The sequence below is a fragment of the Rhinolophus sinicus genome, chromosome 1 (assembly GCF_057876585.1).
Source record: "Rhinolophus sinicus isolate RSI-liver-muscle chromosome 1, RSI-T2T, whole genome shotgun sequence".
Classification (NCBI taxonomy): Eukaryota; Metazoa; Chordata; class Mammalia; order Chiroptera; family Rhinolophidae; genus Rhinolophus; species Rhinolophus sinicus.
Window position 1 is genome coordinate 118,401,020 of NC_142501.1, and position 20,959 is coordinate 118,421,978.

The 20,959-nt window shown below is 42.0% G+C and overlaps 1 protein-coding gene across 2 annotated transcripts in view; it reads right to left on the reverse strand.

The window, feature by feature from the left end:
* RSU1 (Ras suppressor protein 1) overlaps nt 1-14,559 on the reverse strand; it is a 171,507-nt gene extending 156,948 nt beyond the window's left edge. The window contains exons 1-2 of one of the 2 annotated variants that reach the window (XM_019746074.3): nt 14,310-14,559; nt 13,960-14,071 (exon numbers count right to left, since the gene is read on the reverse strand). In XM_019746074.3, coding sequence (XP_019601633.2) covers nt 13,960-14,068 — 109 coding nt within the window. In that variant the 5' untranslated portion in view covers nt 14,069-14,071; nt 14,310-14,559. The remainder of the gene's footprint in view (nt 1-13,959; nt 14,072-14,309) is intronic. The other variant, XM_019746076.2, reaches the window with a different exon arrangement.
* Between the last annotated feature and the right edge of the window lie 6,400 nt (nt 14,560-20,959).

A 20,959-nucleotide genomic window follows, 5' to 3' on the forward strand; every position in this document is an offset into this window, starting at 1 on the left:
AAGAAATCACATGTGCTGAGAAACTGCCCCCCCCCCATGAGCTGGTCATTGATGGTGGGCTTTGCATCCATTGGGATTAAGTCAAAAGATCCTAGATCCAAGTCACTGTGTTATTAAAAACGTGGAGCCCACGTCATTCCCATCCAAACACATCACTTCAGGAAAAAAAAAAAAGGACGATTATATTTCTGAAGACGTCTAGAAAAATTAAAGATAAAAATATAGTAATTAACTAAGATACATACAAAGTCATTAATTGCTCTGGAGATTTGAATAGGACCGTATTAACAAATACTCAGCAAATTATGACCGTCTTGCAAGACCGTACTTAACGTGGTGTGAGAGGCACAGACTATGTGTTAGACACAGTTACTGCCCTCAACAAGCTTACTCTGTAATACAGTCGTCCCCTGCTTACCTGCCTCTTCACTTTTCACAATTCCACTTACCTGTGGTCAACCATGGACTAAAATACTAACTGGAAAATTCCAGAAATAAACAGTTCGTAAGTTTGAACTTGAGCACCGTTATGAGTCACGTGACGAAATGTCAGGAGTCTGTCCCACCCAGGACGTGAATTACCCCTTTGTCCAGCAGACACTCCCCACCCATCAGTCACTTAGCAAACCTCTCAGTTATCAGATCCACTGAACTACTGCAGCGCTTGTGATCAAGTGACCCTCATTTTACCTAATGGCCCAAAGCACAACGGTACTGATGCTGCCTGTCCCTATACACCAGACAGGAGCCGTAACGTGCTTCCTTTAGTGAGTATAGTACAGTAATACATTTTGAAAGAGATAAATACCACACTCATATATATTGTAATTGTTCTATTTTATTATTAGTTCTTGCTGTTAATCTCTCTCTGTGCCTACTTTACAAACTTCACCAGAGGTATGTCTGTACAGGAAAAAACATTATACAAAGGGTGCCAAAAAATGTATGCACATTTTAAGGAAAACTGTTACTGAAATGGTAACACTCAATATATACCAATAACAAAAGATGAATACAAGTCATGTTTGACTTCTGCAATTACAAGAAGTGCTCAAAGTGGTTACCATCAGCGTCCAGACACTTCTGATGATGGCGAACTACTGCTTGAACAACACTGACCAAAGTGTCCACTTGTACACATTTTTTGGCACCCCCGGTATATAGGATTCAGCACTATCTGTGGTTTCAGGTATCCACTGGGGGTCTTGGAATGTATCCCGGGCAGTAAGTGGGGACCATTGCATATGACAGGCAAAGGATTAACATTCTTACTACATAATGATTTTTCCCCTTCATACAGAATAGGTACTCAAAAACCGATGGTTATGATCAGTAATTAGGAAATTCTGCATTTGTTCAGCGAAGCACAGGCTGTTTGGAAGCTCTCACCATGGGAGCTCTAGTGGGGCAGGAGGTCCGGTGAAGAGTCTAATGGTCTTTGGGGTAAGGCGTGGAGGCGATGGTTTGTGGGTGCCACTTGGGACACACCTGTTTGCTGGATCTGTGTGTGAAGGAGAGAGGCCGGGGGAAGAGGCCGGAGCAGGATTGTGGGAGACACATCATGCCGGGAGAACTAGGAGGGCCCAGTAGCTGGTCAGAAAACATACCAGGTCTGAGCTGGGGGCAGCTGAGGAGTGTCAGTCCGGGAGACGAGTTATCTGAGACTGGAGAAGGCAGCACTTGGAGGTCAGGATATGGAACTGCGTGGGGAGAAGCTGAAAGCCAAGGGTAAAAGCAGCAGTGAACTGCTCCCGAGAGCAACTCCTGCCATGGGTGTAGGTGGTAGCAGGCAGCACAGAGGTCAACTATTTAGTTGCTGCCGAAGGTTTCTGGCTCTTTGAGCTCCGAGAACCACTTCGCTTGTGTAGGCAGCAGGTCTAAGATTCCGGTCTTCCTGCCTCTAGAGGGGGTTTGTCTTTACAGGGAAACGGGCTCTTGGGCTGAGGGGAGAGGTATAGAAGATGGTGCAGGGAACCACTGCTTGAGAAGAGAAATGAAGAATCAGAGAGAAACGTCTACCATCAGGCCCTGGGATGAAAAAAGGAAAACAGTGCCTGTGCCCCCAGCCCCCACCCCCACCTGTTTATCTCCGGGGACGCATGGAGGTTGAGAATACACCGTACTGTACAAAAAGGAAAGTACACACATCGGCTACTGCCCGTGTCTCCACTGGGTGTTGGGGGGGAGGAAATTAACCTTTTTATCTTTGGGACATGTTGAAAGGGCATGCAATAGGTCATTTGTGGATCTTTGTTTGCTATGTTTGGCCCGTAAAAACAAACAACAAACAAAAACAAAACAACAACAAAAACAGGTCAGAATGAATCAGTCTCTTGTTTGGACCTTTAAAGGGTTCTCTGCTCACTCGCTCCCAAACCATAGACAAGTCACTCAAAGTCTCTGCGCCTCATTTTTCTCAGCTAAAACTGCAAAGGAGGTGGTTAATAATGGGACTATCGTACAGGGTGATTGAGGAATAGATGAGGTAACCAAGTTCTTACCACCGCGCCAGCCACATTTTAAGCATTTGGGAAACATTAGCTATTGTTATTACCTTGTTTTAACTTGTTTGATTTAGTGAGTGGTTATAATGTGCCCAGCACTGCATATTGTTGTAGCAGGCATTACATAAATATTAGCTTTCTTATCTTTTGTTTGTTTCACAGAATCAAATAACTTAATTCAGACTTCCATCTTCAAAACGAGATTATCTGTGCTCCAGAGAAATCCGGGATCTGATGGCTTTATAATCTGGGTCTCATGCTGCTGGAAACTGTGGCTGCTTTGCTTTGAGTCTCTTTATATAACTGTCATATTTTATTCAAGAAAGAAAGGAATTTTCCCATTCAGGATTATATTTTTTATTATGTTGGGAATTTCCACAATCTTGTAAAGAAGACTTCATCCAGGTGTGAATGTTATTTTCCCATTTTGGAAAGAAGTAGTTCAAGATCTGGAAACCTTGGCTGTAGTCTGAGTTCTGATTCTGGTGTCTGTGAAACCTGAGAAAAATCACTTTACTTCTCTGAGCCACAGTTCCCGTCTCTGTAAATAAAACGAGGAGCTTACGTATTTTGATTCCTAGGGTTCTGTAACTGTTTTCTAAAACTACAGCTATTTTATGTTACATAAATAAAATACTTTACACAATAAAATTAATCAGTTAGACAACCCCCCCAACCCCCCCCAAAAAAAAAGAAAAAGGAAAACATAGGTAGATATAGAATAAAACTGACTCTGTACCTTGAACATTTTACTATGGCTGAAAAAACTTTTACCCATTTCCCTTTTAATGGGAGTTTCAAATCAGTTTACCTCCTATATGACACTTACATTCTATAATGTGCCATAGTGTTTTATTGCCTCCTTTATTAAAGCAGTCCCCCCTTAGCCACAGGGAACACATTTCAAGACCCCTAGAAGAAGCATGAATCCGCGGCTAGTACTGAACCCTCTATATACTATGTTTTTTCCTATATGAGGTGTGATCAAAAATTACAGTGGTTAAAAAAAAAGTGTTACAGTAAAAGACACATTGCCATTAATCCCTCACAAAATACTCCCCTTTACTTCGAACACACTTATCCCATCGTTCTTGCCACTTTCTGAAGCAGTTCTAGAAGTCCTCTTTCGTGAGTGTCTTTAGTTGTGCTGTCGTGGCTGCCTCGATGTCCTGAATCATTTTGACTTTGGGGAAGAGCCAGAAGTCGCACGGTGCCAGATCCATTGAATAAGGTGAATGAGGACACACCAAAATATTTGTATTGGACAGAAATTGCCGTATTCCAGAAGCGATGTGTGACACGGAGCGTTGTCATGATGGAGGATGATTTACAGCACACTTGAAGACATACCTTCTCTCTACTGTAGCTCACACCTGACTGACTGCACCTAACAAGTTGAAACTTGTCACACGCTGTTACTGAGGTTCGACGTGCTGCTTCCCATATTGAAGATCCCTGCCTTTCCGTTGGATGGCACTCAGCAGCAGCATTAACCATATTTTGTGATCACAACAGAAAGGATCTGTGTCACACATAGCTTTTGGTATATGGCAATTTCTGTCAAATAAAAACATTATGGTGTGTCCTCATCCACCTTATTCACTGGACCTGGTACCATGCAGCTTCTGGTTCTTCCCCAAAGGCAAAATTACCATGAAAAGAAAATGTATGAATCGATTCAGAACATTGAGGCAGCCATGACAGCACAAGATAAGTGTGTTCAAAGCAAAGGAAGAGTGTTTTGCGGGGGATTAATGGCAATGTGTCTTTTACTGTAGTAAATTTTTTTTAAATGTAAACATTCACTGTAATTTTTTGTCACACCTCATATATACATACCTACGATAAAGGTTAATTTATAAATTAGTCACAGAAAGATTAACAATAACTAATAACAAAATAGAATAATTACAATACACTGTAATAAAAGTTATGAGATGGTCATTTCTCTCTCTTAAAATATCTTACCTTTTCACTTAAAGGAAGCACGTTGCAGCTTCTCTCTGGCATATCCAAATTGCCAGCATCACTACTCTTTCACTTTAAGCCATTAAGTAAAATAATGGTTACTTGAACACAAGCTCTACAACACTGTAACAGTAGATCTGATAACGACAGCTACTCACTGACTAACAGACAGGAAACATACAGTGTGCAGATGCTGGACAAAGGGATTAGTCACATCCTGGGAGGGAGGTGGACGGCACAAGATTTTATCACGCTACTCAGAACAGTGCACAATTTAAAACTTATGGATTATATCTGGAATTTTTCATTTAACATTTTTGGAGCAAGAATGACCACAGGTAACTGAAACTGTGGGAGGAAAAAACACACATAAAGGGGGACAAATGTTTTCCCCCTTTTGGGTGACCCTTCCCTTCCATTTTAAAAAGTATGTACAACTGTGTACTCCACAACCTACCAATTCCACTCCTAGATCTACAACCAACAGCAATGCACATATGTGTTCACTAAGACATGTTTTCGTGTGTTCACCGTATGTTCACTATCTGTAACAGCCCCAACCTGGGAATGACCCACATGTCCAGCAACAGCAGACGGAGGAATAAACGGTGGTGCAGTCACTCCCTGAATCTGTAAACAACTTCACAGCGTGAATGCGTCTCTAGGACACAATGCTCGGCAAGAGAATCAGATACTCAACAGTACACACTGAATAATCCTTTTTTTTAAAAAAGAATACACAAAAACAGGCAAAATTAATCTCTGCTTTAGAATCAGGACAGTCGCTGAGAAGAAACTGGGAGGGGCAGCTCCCAGGCGCTGATCGCATTGCACTTCTTGGTTGGAAACTATGTCAATCTGTACTGTCACATATGCACTTATCCATAAAGTTTTTTTGAAGTGGATTTTTTTTTTAAGTATGTGTAAGTGCTTTGGAAAAAAGAGGATTCTTGTTTCCTCAGCCAAGGGGCACAAGCCCAGGCAGGTCAGCATCTGTGGACATCCGTGAACACATTCCTAAATTGATGCAGAATCATTAGTCCCTACAGGCAGGTCCCATGGTTTCCAGAAGGGACCAGTTTGGCAGCAGGCACTCAGTGTCCACTTGCTAAACTAGCTGTTTTATCTTTATATGTACACGAGCCTGTCAAAATCGTTAGTACATGAATAAGGCAAGATGGCATAAGCTAAGAACACAGCTTCCAAAGTCTGACTGGCCAGGTTCCAATCCTGGCTCTACTTATTAGCTGTGTGACTTGGAGCAGGTTACTTCAGTTCTAGAAATCTGTTTTCTCAGCGATACACTGGATGACGATGAAGAAGAGGATAATGAAATTGTGAGGTTTAAGTGAAATAAGCCGTATGTGGAGCTTAGTACAATGCCTGGCACGTGATAAGCAACGTGTGTGTGTGTGTGTGTGTGTGTGTATTTAATACACTCCATGTATTAATATATATGGCACTTTAATTATATATATAAATATATTTGTTTTTTCACCCCTCTAATAAAGTTTATACAACTGGCAGAACACAAATATATAATACGTTAAACAGGTATCTTTCACATGGCCTGAAGACAAATATTTACAACTCTAAAAAACCACTTACATATGAACATTTGATGTTGCAAACCATGTCACCAATTTCTGATCTGCACTGTCCTAAAAAACTCAGAGGTCAAGACCCCTTCCAATTAACTGCCTAGTCTGATGTGTGACTTTCATTTGGCCCAGCTTACCTGTGAATTCTGAACTATTCTGAGTCCAGAGGAATAATTAACAGATGCACAGAAAATGTATTAAATGAAAGGCTCTTTATGAAGTATAGGCAAATTACAACTAAAGCTACCGTTTCATATAATGCAGGCTTTATTCTGTTAAACTGTATGAACCAGTATTTCCCAAACACAATTTTCTCTAGCACCGCACTTCAGTGTTCTAAGCTAATGTTCTAAGTTTGAAGACAGAAAAAAATGAATATCCAGTGCAAAAAGATGTTGTACCTGAGCTCTAAATTCAGTTAAGATTGACAGTTTAAGGAAAAGGGGAGGGTTCACAGTTAATATCGACCAGACAGAGAGTAAGTTGCTTCTAGTGTTTCCTTCAACAATTAAAAGCTCTGCAACAATACCTAAGTTTCCGGGCTGGCAGGCTGGCCAAATGATGCATTTTATTTGCCCAGCTCAGTGTTTTCAAGCGTTCTGAAACCGAATGCCTTAAGGTAAGGCGGGCTGCCCCGTCAGCTGCGGAAATCCCAGTCCTGGACATCTGAGCCAGGCCCCTGCTGCATTTCAGGGATGGGTAGTAACACAACACGGTGTCGTAGAACGAAGGTGTCAGGTACAATGAAGTGTGCACTACACTTCCGCCACTGACTGTGTGATGCTGGGACTTACAGACGCGAGGTAACCTTCTGCTTGCTCATCGGTGAGACACTGACGATTAGGGCGATGTTATGTAAGTGTAAGAAGAACCTGCCCCACGGAAGCACTCACGCATGAACCAATCGGACTTAGGATGTAGACGTGATGGGCTGGACTGTGGCTCCTTAAGATTCCACTGTTGAAGCCCTAACCTCCAGTATCTTCAAATGTGACTCTATTTGAAGATAAGGACTTTAAAAGAGGATCAAGTTAAAAGGAGGCCGCTAAGGTGAGCCATTATCCAAGCGGACTGGTGTCCTTATGAGAAGAGGGAGGTGGACACACAGAGACACCAGGGACATGCGCGCACAGAAGGAAGAGCACGTGGGCACACAGCCAGAAGGCGGCCATCTGCAAGCCAAGCAGAGAGGCCTCAGGAGAAACTAACCCTGCCCACACTGTGATCTCGGACTCTTAGCCTTTCGACTGTGAAAAACAAAATGTCTGTTGTTTAAGATTCCCCCTGCCCCCCGTCTGTGGCATTTTGTATGGCGGCCCTAGCAAACTAATAAAGTAGATAATGTTACACCATCATGTGTCTTTTTGGCCTTACTAACATCCCAAATCCAAGACACTCCTTCACACTGTTAAACAACACACAATGATGACATCCGTCCAGAGGGGACGCTGAAAATTCCATTTTGCTCCATCTTTCCTTGGGAAGCACGCTGACTGAATCAGCACCTCTCCATTCAGAAGCCTCTGTGCCCTCAGATGAGGTATCAGACATGCACTGCAGTCACGAAACTCCCCAATATTAAAGATGCTTTGGATCAGACAGATCGTAACAAAGGGGAGGTTTCTTTGACTGTGAGCTTCATAAAGTACCATAAAAAGAGGATGTCTCTTTCCTGGAAAAAAGAGGCGTGATGGGGTGGGAAGAGGGGGAGGGGGTACTGCAGCAGCCCGGGATCAGGGAGTGTGGGCTGCAGAACCCTGAGCACAGCGCGGAGGCTCAACACTGAGCCCTGAGAGCCAGGCACTTCACCTGCATGGACTGTTCCCTGGCCCCATTTGTATGCTCTCTTTTGCTTTAAAAAATAAAAAACAAAAACAAATCAACCTGTGCAAACTTGCTATTCAATGAAGCAATAGGCCTTTATGAGATGGAAAGAAATCAATTCTAGCTTTTGCTGTGTAATAGTGAATCTCACACCTCTAGATCGAGTTTCTTTAAACCAGGTGAATGTAAATTTACGAAAGAAGGATCCAGGGAAGGCTTTTCAACTATTATCCCTATCAATTTTCGCACGGGTTATCACAATTAAGAGCTAGTGATAAGGGCAAATCAGTGGGTGTTACAGTTTCTTATGAAAAATCTAAGCAGTTTAGATCCATGAAATAGCTTACAGTCTTCTTAACAGAGCAAATATTAATTTATCACTGGGCAATTTAAAGATTCAACACAGACGAAACTCCCACTCACCTTAGATAGTGCCCAACAGGGGGAAAAAAAATCAATAAATAGCTATTGGCAACATATGGTATTTTAATTATCAGTTGAAAAATTGCCAACAGTTTTTATGCCTGTCTGCTATTCCCAACAGACATAAGCACACAACTGAAATCCAGAGAAATGCCCTGCGGCACCCCAGCCACCTCCCACCCTGTCCATGGCTGTGAACTTGCTGTGTGAGGCCACTGCTTCTCCTCCAGACCCCATCTCACTGACCGTGCCCCTCTGACTTCCGGGAAGTCTCAATTAGGTGAGGAATGAGATACCGGGTGACCAGATGTGATGACACAGTGAGACCAGCAGGCGAAGGCCACCAGGTAAGTGCCATTACTGAGAATTCCAAAAACTAAAGAGGTATCGTTTTGCACTCTTTACACAATCACAGATATAACAGTTTAAAATTATAACAATGGATATTAAGACTAATACGGCCCATGCTATAGACTGAACGCTTGTGTTCCACCCAACATTCATTTCTGGAAATCGAACCCCCATTTTGTGATATTATTAGGAAGTGGGGCCTCTGGGAGGAGATCAGGTCATGAGGGTAGATGTTTCCTTTCCCCACGTGAGGACAGTGAGGAGACCGCTGTCCGTGAACCCAGAAGCACGTCCTCACCAGACACTGAATCTGCAGATGCCGCGATCCTGGACTTCCAGCCTCCAGAACCGTGAGCCATAAATGTGTTTTATGAGCCACCCAGTCTATGGTAGTTTGTTAGAGCAGCCCGAATAGACTGAGATATGCCAGATGGTACACTAGGCACTTTACGGATAATGACAATAACTCTATGAGGTAGTTATTCTTATTATTCCCATTTTATAGATAAGAAACCTGAGGCACAGAGATGTGATGTGCCCAAGGTTGCACAGCTAATAACCAAAAAGCTGCTCACAAAACAAACAAAACAAAACAAAAAACAAAGTAAACAAAACAAAAGGCCATGGCTAACTGGAACCAGAATGTCAAACGACTGAAAAAGAGTAAAAGGTCATTATTAGTTCAGTTACACCAAAGGGACCTCAATTTTTCTTTGTTTTTATTTCCTATCTGGATGAAACATTTTCCGTTTTCACCCTGTCCTAAAACCAAATGCGAACACTGAACAGTTGTATTGTGTTGCTGATGGTTGTAAGCTGTCCTCCCTCTGGGAACTTGGGGAGAAGTCTGCGGCAGGAGACAGAGGCTACAATCCCTCTCCTGTGCTACACTTTCCACCTTAGCTCCCCTGAATTCTCAACTGAAAGCAAGAGCATCCTTCTTCAACCCAGTTTTCCCAAGCAGTATGCCAAGCGCAGAGAAAACAGAAGCATGCACAGCAGGCCCAGAAGGGCCACTTAAACCGGGCTGGATGGCATGGTGGGGAGCTCCTCAGAGTCAAGTGCACAGAGAAGGCATAACTGACAAGGGGGGAAGGAGTTCGCTCGAGAGAGCAAAGGGCTCCTCAGGCCAAGATACTGTAGGTTTCAAAACACAAAGATGGGCATATACAGGCCACTGAGAGGAGCGGAAACATAAAAGGTCCTCATAGCGATTACAGCTAAAGGACACGGTTTTCCCAGCTGTTATCTTTCCCCCAAGATGGCCTCCAGGCACACCTCAGAGATTTCACAGGTTCGGTTCCAGGCCACCGCAGTAAAGCCAGTATCACAACAAAGTGGGTCATAATCGTTTTGCTGGGGAAGGATCTTCACTTCAATTAAAAAAAAAAAAAGTGCAACATCATCTATGAAGCGCAATCAAATGAGGTATTTCTGTAACTGATAATCCCGAATAGAAGTGACCACTTCCAGGTTTAAAGGGGCTTTTGAAACGGCTTTCCAGATACCCATGAGTATGCTTGTGGATTATTTTGCAGGGTCCTTTAGAAAGACCACTTCCTCTGAGGCAGGCTATTTTTCTATTTTAAGATTGATAGGAAAGATATTTTATAGTCTGACCTGAAAAAGAAATGATAAAGGCCTGACCACCCAGAGGGCAATACACTTGAAAAAATTAAAAAGTCACAAAAGACTTAAATAAAAGAAAGGAAAAAAGTCTCCCAGGTTACGGATGGGATTCTCAACTCCCTTGGAAGCTGATAACGGGACCTGCAAAGGCGGCTTTAACATCCAGGTGAAGACTGCTGCGTGGGATAGTTTCTATACTGCAATTCCTTTAATAAAAAGAATAAAATCAGTGCCATTACTCTTGGAAGCTTTAAGGAGAACATGTGTGCAGATTACATGTCATATGGGGGGAAAAATGAAGGAAAAGGAAACACGAAATACAGCAATCTAAATCTAGGCAAAAGTGCCAACCCTCCAGGTCCTCATAAGCCCCGTAGAAAACATCAACACGGGACACCAATGCCTCCCCCAGTCTAATAACCCACGCTATTCCTGGTTCAGGCCATCGACTGTGTTGGAACTGGTGACATCAGAGGCTTACAGGATCCAGGTGCAGAGTCACGTTAAGCTCGGAACCGCCAGAGTGCTAAAGCAGGTGACATGCGTCCGTGCACTCACACTAAACCAGTCCTACCAAGCGGGTACTTACGTCTCCATTTGATGAGGACACACTTGAGGCTCAGAAAGGTTAAGCAGCTTCTCTAAAGTTTCACAGCACTAAGGAGAAGATGGAGAATTTGAAGCCAGTCTATTCAACGCCAAGGCCCCATGCGTAAGCACTGTACTCTGCTGCCTCGCAGGGCAGATCTGACGAGATCCAGAATCTGGCAGAAAACTCTAGAACCTGTCTGCTGGCTGTCTCCAGCCTACCAAGTTGGCCCCATCAGAAAGTTTTTGGTACCTAAGCTCCTGAAAACATTTTTGAATGGCAATTTACTGCCTCAGAAGAAGCGCTGTGCTTGTAAGACACAACTCTCCCAACTAGAGACGTGTCATAGACTAAGTACAAAACCTCCACTGCTATCTTCAAACCTTAATTCTTGCTTATCTTTTGAGAAACTGAAAAAAGTAAGGACAATGAAGGGAAAGTCTGAGGCGCAGTAACTGTTCTCTGTCCCTGAAAATGAATCGCTCCCATGTTTGAGATCTTCACACTAATACACAAAACTCATGATTACTGTTAAAATTTTTTTTAAGTAAGGGAATATGGGAATTCTTATACTACCAGTACTGCACCCAACTCAAACTTTACTATGTAAAATATTAAAATATATATAGTAAGCATTATGTGCATTACTGATAAATGAGTTCCAGTTGAGGAATGGGTTTCTGAAGGCATTCTGGAACCCTCCAGCCTCCAGGACGCCAGAAGTCAGGGAGTTAAGAGCAGAAAGCAGCCACTCCTTGGGTCTGTACACACTACAGAGGCCAAATTCACTTTCACTGAACTCCAGGAAATACCATTGTTCTTCCTTAAGCTACTTCTCTGGGAAAATGTAAGTATGATCTTATTTTTCGCCACCTTATATTACACCGGAAACATCTTTTTCAGGAAGCAAGTGGCTATCTTTTCTTCTTCAATAAAAGCCAAGGCCTCAAAGAGATAATGCCAGTGAACTGAAATAGCTCACGCCTCTCTCCCTACTTGTAAATATTACATCAAGAATCCTCTTCAAAGCTGAGAAGTAGTAACAATCCTCTGCTGAGAGCAAGTGCTTTCTTCAAGCCCGTGCTAGAATTAAAAACAGTGCCAAGGAACAGAAAGCCACGGGGCCAAGAGTACAGCCCAGCCAGGCCTCCTGCTTGCCGCTCACCATCTCCTCCCTCCATTGCAGCACTGCCCTCAGTGACCACCAGCATGACAGTGGAGCCAGGCAGGAAGAGCGTGGGGACACGTCCAGGTCCACAACTGCCAATTCAGTCCCAGAGATATCTGCTCTGTTGCTGCCACTGAAAAGCCATCACCACAAAGAAAGGCCAACATATACCAGGAGGCTGAGATGCTACTTAGTACAAAAGCTAAGCTTAATGGCAAGTGTCCTTCTAAGGGTCACCCAATGCAAACTGTCTACAGCTTTTCATCTGCTTTCCTTTCCTGAGAAGCACCAATGGCACCCACCCCAATCTCTGTCCCAGAAACCACGGATTCACAGCAAATGTGAATCTGCTCTCTCCACACCTCATAAGCAATCTATCATCTTGTAGGGTCTCCTGGACCTCCCCGCTTCTTCTCCAACTTCACATTCTGGTCTGGTTCTCGTAAACTCACAGGCCTAATCCATCATTCTTTCTTTCATTCATCAAACATTTTTGAGCACCTACTCTGTTCCAGACACTGTTATAAAGAAGGCAAATATAAATACTGCACAGCTTCAGCCCCTCCAGTCTCCCAGTGGGGAAGAGAGACGTCTAGATTCAAAACACATTACAATCCTTCAGTTTGGAGCATGAAGAGTCAGGAAGCAAGACATATCCAACTTCAGAGAAGAGAGAGTAACTATGTCAGCTTGATACAGAGAAGGAATCACCTAGGCTGTGACATCTGAGCTGACTCTTGATAAAAAGTAAGATTTCCGGTGGCAAGGGAGGAAACTATACCTGTAATGGCACACAGACTGGAAAGCGTGTGCCCTGGTTCAGGAAAAGCAATGAAGTCGTATGACTGGGACACCAAATGCACGGAAGGGATGGGAGCTAAGTAGGTTGTGATCAGGTTCAGGAAGGCCTTGCCTGTCCTAACAAGGAACTTGAAGCATTATTGTTGGTAATGAACAACCAGGAGACATGTTTAAGGGAGAAGGTCCAAACTGAAGCCTGAAGAGTGTTTTGTTTCACCTTTATAAAGTATTTTTCAAATATTGGAATTCCTTGCCAACTTCTGAAAATCAGGAAACTTGACCTGGATTCTTCGCTTCTCAGAAAAGAAAAGAAAAATCCTGGCAACACTGGGCCAACATCCTCAGGTGGTAACAGTTGCTTGAATCTGAGCAAGGGTGTAACAGTAGCTCCCCATTCAGATGGGATACTATCAAGGAATTCACAACTGTCCTCACTTAGCCCCTGCAGGCATCTGAGTCTGCAATTCCTCGTTTAAAGGAGAAAGTAACACTCTGTGTTACAAAACAAAACAAACTGAAAGCAACTGCGGTGACTAAATTACAGGGGCAATAAAACTAGAGAAAACAGGAAAAGTTAGGAACACATCACAATAGAACAAGCAGACGATAACAAAAGCCTGAAATACGTTACAATAAAAACCCGGAAAAAGGTAATGAGTCAAGAAAGGCTGAACACACTCCAAGCGTAAGAATCCTTATCATGTAATTTTTGTGTGACATTTGTTCGAGGACCAAAGGCCATATTAGCAGAAAGGAAAAATGACTCAAAAATGATTTTCAACTAAAACATAAAGTGACTATTAAGTAAACCATGTGGAAAATCCATCCAACTACTATAAATCAGAGACAACTGCTGAGGGTACAGCCGCACAGCTGCAACCGTCTGTGTAATTCTTGCCCTGGGTCTCATTCTCGTTTTCCAGTCAAAACAGAACCAATCTGATTACAAACTTTCTGCATCAAGGTCTTGACAAGGGACATTTACAAGCAGGGGTGGGAGGCAACCCATTACAACTTCTCCCACCACGACCCCGGCAGTTACTCGGAAAACTTGAAAGCCCTTCCAGCTCCTCCACGGGAAGACCCTGCCTGGGAACTCACACAGGCCGTTGACATCGAGCATGTTGGAGATGCCGCGGTCACTCATGTCCACTTCCGGCTGGTTCTTCTCCCGGCTCTCCTCCACCAACTTTTTCAGAGACTTGGACATGATCTGTACCAAACGACAACAACAAAGCACGTGGGCGACGGCCAGGAGGGTGCAGGGACAGGAAGGAGAGAACCCCGGCTGGCACTCTCCGGGTTTCCCCTGGCCCTGCCAAGTGGCCATCAGCGGGCAGGGTCCGGCTGCAGGGAGGAGGATGGGGCGCAGCAGCAAAGTGGCAAGGGTCCCGCACCCCTCCAGCCAAGCGGAGACCCGCAAACCCAAATGCAATGCCACATACACTCACCGCGGAGGGCAACACCTAACAGGTTGGGCGTGAAAAGGCCACGCTTTCGCAGGACCCTGGCACTACCGCGGTGAGCGAGATGCGGCCGGCCGGAGATAAACGCGCACCCAAACAATGAACACGCCCTGTCCCGCCGCTCCGCGCAGGCGCACTCTGTGCTACGCGCCTCTGCTCGCCCAGCCCGCGCGGGCGCCCGACCTTTCCCAAATTAGGAGAACAGTTTATTAGACGTGGCCTCAGGCGAGGCTTCGCCCTTAAAAGAACGAATATCCCGAGGCCGGCCAATCACGTCAGTTATTCGGCTTTGAGGCTCCGCCCTTCACCGACATTAGGCCACCCAAATTCCGGTTTGGAATTCCGATTGGACAAGAGACGGCGCGTGCGCACTAGCGCTAGCGCAGGCTCAGTTCGTAGTTGAAGTGCAGCGTGCTGTGGGCGGAAGTGGGGAAGTTTAGGAAGCGACTCCGAGGTTAGGTTCTGGGAAAGTAGAAATAAACTTTCTCTGTGTCCTTCTCCTATAGTTGTGAATCCACTAATCGGAAGTTGCTACCATTAGTTCCTTATCCACGATTGTGCTTCCCAATATATTATGAGCTCGTCAAAGACGAATCCATGGTGGTCTCTGTGTCCCCTCACCCAGCTCTCAAACACGAACCTCTGTGTCACACGAAGGGGAAAATACCAAGATAGATAAATTACTTTTCTTACACCACACTCAAAATTGTGCCATGTTTTAGTTTGCTTTCTATTTAATGATTATTTCATTGTTTTCTTACTAGGATTTCTAACTGCTTTTCTTTTTCGTAACTTTCTCTACCATCTCTCTAAAATCTTACATGTTTTCATTCCCCACCATTCCTGGAAATCTAATGAATTATTCTTGAAAACTTTACTAACCCACTAACTTACTGCTCTTAGACTGATTCTGTCCTCCCAGTTGAATGGTTATCTGTGATTTCCCTTGGTGCTAGGGTTTCGACCAACAGACATTTCTCTGTATATAACCCACTGGAATACCTCTGTTTTCTAAATGACATTTCCTTAAGTATCCCTTTTTATGTGTGTTTATCTAGTTCTTTCCCATATTTGCTGCTGTAATTCTCTGTGTGGTGATTCTTGGTTGTCTTTTCATATTCAAGCCTGAAGGTCTGAGCAGATTTTTCTAGATAGCTGGTGTGGTAGTTCTTCTGTTGTTGATGTGTATTTGTTTCCCTCATAAGTCAGCATTAGTTTTCCCTGGTCTGTTTGTTAAATTTCTTTGGAGGTGAGAACCAAGTTTTATGCCTGCGTGTAATCTCAAGGCTGCCTTCACTAGTGGAGGGAAATGATGAATTGTGAGCACCAACTAATACAGTTCTATTACTTCTTGTCTCACCTTCTTACACTGCACCTGCCAGCCCCACATCCAGATAACACCTGGAAAATCAATTCCCTGTTCTGCTTGCATTTCTCTCTTGAAATTATTTTGGGCTTCAATTTTTCTTTCATTTGTCAGCATTCTTCCATTCACATCCTGTTCTCCAGAAACTGTTTTTACTCCCTTGTAATTCTCCTCTCATTCTCGTCACATAACCAGTGCAATTCTTAATGAAATACGAAGGTCAGACAATTAAGTTTGTGAACTCATCCTAGAAAAAGTGCTACATACTTCTTTGTTGAATATCACTATGGTCACCTTCGAAGTACTCCCCTTGGGAAGCTATGCACCGACGCCAGTGCCTAGTCCACCCTTCGAAGCAATTTTGGAACTCTTTTTCTGGAATGGCCATCAGAGCTGTCATTGTACTACCTTTGATGTCCTGAATATCATCAACATGTCTTCTTTTCAATATTTCCTTTATCATCAGGTAAAGAAAGAAGTCATTGGGGGCCAGATCAGGAGAGTAGGGAAGGTGTTCCAACACAGTTATTTGTTCCCTGGATGAAAATTCCCTCACAGACAGTACCGTGTGAGCTGTTGCATTGTTGTGATGCAAGAGCCATAAATTGTTGGCGAAAAGTTCAGGTTTTCTAACTTTTTCACGTAGTCTTTTCAGCACTTCCAAATAGTAAACTTGATTAACTGTCCAGTTGGTACAAATTCATAATGAATAATCCTTCTGATATCAAAAAAGGTTAGCAACATCGTTGCAACAAATTCGCAAACTTACTTGTCAGACCTGTATGTCCCCAAATTCCATATTTTCATAACATGGAAACATCCAGCTTCCTGGGCATGGGACCTGTGCAGTTACACAAAGCTCCACACCTACATGGGCCCCATGCTTGGTTTAATGATCTGCAATCACCGTTTTGAAATGTTTAATAATTTTTAAACAAGGGACCCTGCATATCTTTTTGCACTAAGACTTGCAAATTATGTAGCTAGTCCTGCATGGAAAGTCAATATTTATCAGAGCTTAAATCGCTTCCATAGCATTACTGCCAAGTGCTCTATACTTACATACAGTCTACTATTTCAGTACTTCCCATTAGGAGAAATGCACTACCCCCACACCCCGCGGCCCAATCAAAAGTAGAGTATGGAAGATGCCTGGTCCAAATGAAGCACATCAGAGTATGACAACTAGTATATTCACATAAATTATTCCATAAATCATTCATTTTTAAAATTCCTGTTTTATTCTCTAAACTGTATTGCTAATACACTATTTATGTAAATGACATATAAAGATACCAAACTAAAATTTGAAAAGCAAATTTTTCATGACATATCCAACAATTACCATTTTACTTCCAATAACATCCCCCATTAAATTGATAGCCATGGTGTGACTTATGATCTCAGTAAGTAAAATAATTTCTTCTATTAACATCACTTTTGATGCTACATAATCTATAATTTTTTTACAAAACTAACAGAAATTACATTATAAATTTTTCTAGGTCATATAACAGTGTCATTCTTTTTTATTATATATATATATATATATATATATATATATATATATATATATATATATATATATAAAATCTCACTGTCATATGCAATAAGTTCACATCTATTCTTTCAGGTCTTTCATTGTTGTGATGCAAGAGCCATAAATTGTTGGGGAACAATTTATGATGGGTGCCTCTCTCTTGGGTGGTTGCTGAGGTTAGAATTATAGCTCTGTCACTCAAGATTTTATATAACTTTTCTGTCTCATTTTTTCTCATCAGTAAAATGGGGGTGATGGTTCTTAGTAGCTATTTCAGTAAGTGATGTATGAGAATAATGCCTGGCATAGAGCAAATATTATATCGGTATTAGTTCTCATTTTTCTTAACAAAATTAATGGTTAGTGTTCCCTTGGTGAGTGCTTGGCAGATTTTTATCAAATTCCTCCCATTAAATGGTGTTGAAATTTAATATGAAATTATGACAAGTAGAATCCATGTCCTGGGCATCTCTTAGCCCCAAACTGTCATCAGCCCTTTCTTGGGCCATTCTTCACAAGGTTATCTGAAGTGCCATTAGATGCCACTGGGTCTGGAGAGAACCTGTGGTGACCGCTCGCTGAGCTATCCCAGCCAGTTCCCTGAAGGCCCGACAAGGGTGACTCTGATCACCTAACCTTGAAGACCAAAAGGCATGAGCTCTGTTCTTCCTGCTTAGGTCCAGTTGTTTATGGAGACAGGAAGTCAGATGGGAGAGAGATCAGATAGTAGGTAGAAGCCTGGCTCCCCCCGTGTTCTGTGTTCCCAGACTATGAGCATGTAGGTGTGGGCATTACCAAGAGAACTGAATCAGAATGGCCACCAGGTAGTTGTGGAAGAGGGTCCTAAAGCCCCCTTCTATGTTGGTGTTAGCCCTTTGGTTCTGGATTGCAGGAGGAAACAAGAGAGGTGTGGCTGGGGTTTGGCTATTTTCCCTTGTCCTACTTCTTCTCAAACAGGGTGTCTAAAGTTCCCATTCTCACCTGGAATGGAATGGGGTTAGAAGGTGACTGTGAGACTTTCTTAGTTCAGTGTATGATTAGTCGCAGATACTAGACATTTCCTTTGTTTTAAATTTGTGGTGGTTTTAGTTCTTTCAGACCCATGCGGAACATCATTTCCCATTAACTTCTGATTAAGAGCTCCTCTTCCCCACCCCTCAAATCAATGCATTTTATATTACAGCTTTTTGGATTCTACTATGACCTGAAAGCAGCGTTTGGTGTATCTCAATATTTTAACAACCAGAATGACTATACCCATGTGAACTAGTTGATTATTTGCTCTGTCCAGGGGTCTCATTGCTAATAATAGAGCTTCACAGTGATGCAATTTGGGGGCAGGAAAGTTACCCCTTAGCCACTAGATCTAGGAAACTGGTTAGTGTAAATTTCACCATATAAGGAAATTTGAGGACTTTGCTTTGGCACTGGCTCCGGAAACCAGGCAAGATGGAGCTGGGAAGCAGGCTTTTTGAAACAGGCGAATAGTTGATGGAGTTGTATGACTGTCTTGTTCACCGCTTTATCCTCACTATGCCTAGTACATGTCACATAATAAATGCTCAATAAACGTTTATAAATGAGCGAGTTAAATGTAAAGCAGAACCAGAAGAAACAAGATAGGTGTTACTAATGAGTGATGATATAAGCTTATATATGGAAAACCTTAAAGGCTCTGTTAAAAAAAACTGTTAGAACTAATAAATGAATTCAGCAAAGTAGCAGGATACAAATTCAACATATGGAAATCAGTTACATTTTTACGCACTAACAACAAACTATCTGAAAGAGAAATCAAAAAAGCAATCCCATTTACAATTGCATCAAAAACAATAAAATAGTTTAGGAATAAATTTAACCAAGGAGGTGCAAGACCTGTACACTGACAACTATAAGATATTGATGCAAGAGATTGAAGAACACACAAATAAATAAAAAGATACCCTGTGTTCTTGGGTTGGAAGAATTAATATTGGGGAAAATGTTCATATTACCCAAAGCGATCTAGTGAGTCAATGCAATCCCAATCAAAATTCTAATGGCATTTTTTCGTAGAAATAAAACAAAAATCCCAAATTTTGTATGGAACCACAAAAGACCCCGGATAGCCAAATCCATCCTAAGAAAGAAGAACAAAGCTAGAGGCATCACACTTCCTGATTTCAAAGTATATTACAAAGCCATAATAATCAAAACAATATGACACTGTCACTAAAAACAGGCACATAGATCAATGAAACAGAATAGAGAGTCCAGAAATACACGCCTACATATATATACAGTCAAGCAATTTTTGACAAGGGTGCCAAGAACATACAATGGGGAAAGGATACTTTCTTTAATAAACGGTGGTAGGAAAACTGGACAGCCACATGCAAAAGAAAGAAACTGGACCCCTGTCTTATACCACTTCACAAAAATTAGCTCGAAATAGATCAAAGATTTAAATGTAAGGCCTGAAACCATAAAACTCTTAGAAGAAAATATAGAAAAAGACCCTTGATCTCACTCTTGGCAATAAATGATTGGATAAGTCACCAAAAGCACGGGCAACAAAAACTAAAATAAACAAGTGGGGCTATATTACATTAAAGAGCTTCTGCACAGCAAAGGAAACCACCAATAAATTGAAAAGACAACCTACAGAATGGGAGAAAATATTCTCTTTTAAGTTTTCAGGTTTTAAAACTACAATAATAATATTGACTGTGCTTTCTTTGACTTGGTATATAAACCTCCTAAATATTCTAATATGCCTCCTAGGAAAGTGTGTCTCTGACTGAACATTATTCTTGTAGATGCCATTACTCTAACAATGCAATCTAAGATGAAACCATCTTTATTGTTTGACAGCTATATATGTTAATCTTGCTTTCAGATAAAATTTCTACATCATTTTGTAAGTTATTGGTAAATTTTCTCCATATTCTGAGCTTTGTGATTCATTTTTAGATAAAAGGGCTAGGTCTTATATCAACCCCCAACAAATTACGTCTTGAGAGTTTCAGTCCATCGTTCCAGCTTGTTTGTCTTATGGTACTCTTCACTGCACTCACCGTTCTTTCCAGTAGTGTGTCATCCATAAAGGTGATATATCTATCTGTAATACAGAGTCAAAAGAAGCAGGAGTTTTTCAGGTAAAAATGTCTTATTTATGTGGCTCTCTATTCTGTGCAGAACTAATCTCTCTGGCATTTGAGTAGAAGAGTACAGTGAAGTAACACAGCTCCTGTCATTCACTTGGTCCCATGTTCTTCATAAGACCTAACTTTGCATATTTAACATAAGTCCCTTGCTTTGTGAAAGGCAGTGAAAAAATTTGTAAAATTTTTGTTCAACTGTAACTTCACGTATTGTATTGTTTAACTAGGAATAAACAATGGTGGTACTTCTGGAAACTCAAGAACTGACTCTGGGTGGTGAACACACATTGCAATATATTGATGATGTATTACAGAATTGTACACTTGAAATCTACATAATTTTACTAACCAATGTCAGCCCAATAAATTTGATAAAGACAAAAAAAGAAACCGAGGCACAGAAAAGTTAAGTAAGCACTAAATTAGTAAAACTAAATTCAAATGCAGGCAGCTTGGTTCCAGAGTTCTTACTCTGAAGGATTCATATACTTCGTCAAACTGTAAAAATTCAACTTGAAAATTTATATATACCCCATAATGAGAGACTAAATTTTAATGAGTTAAAAATCAATGCAGCATATTTAGG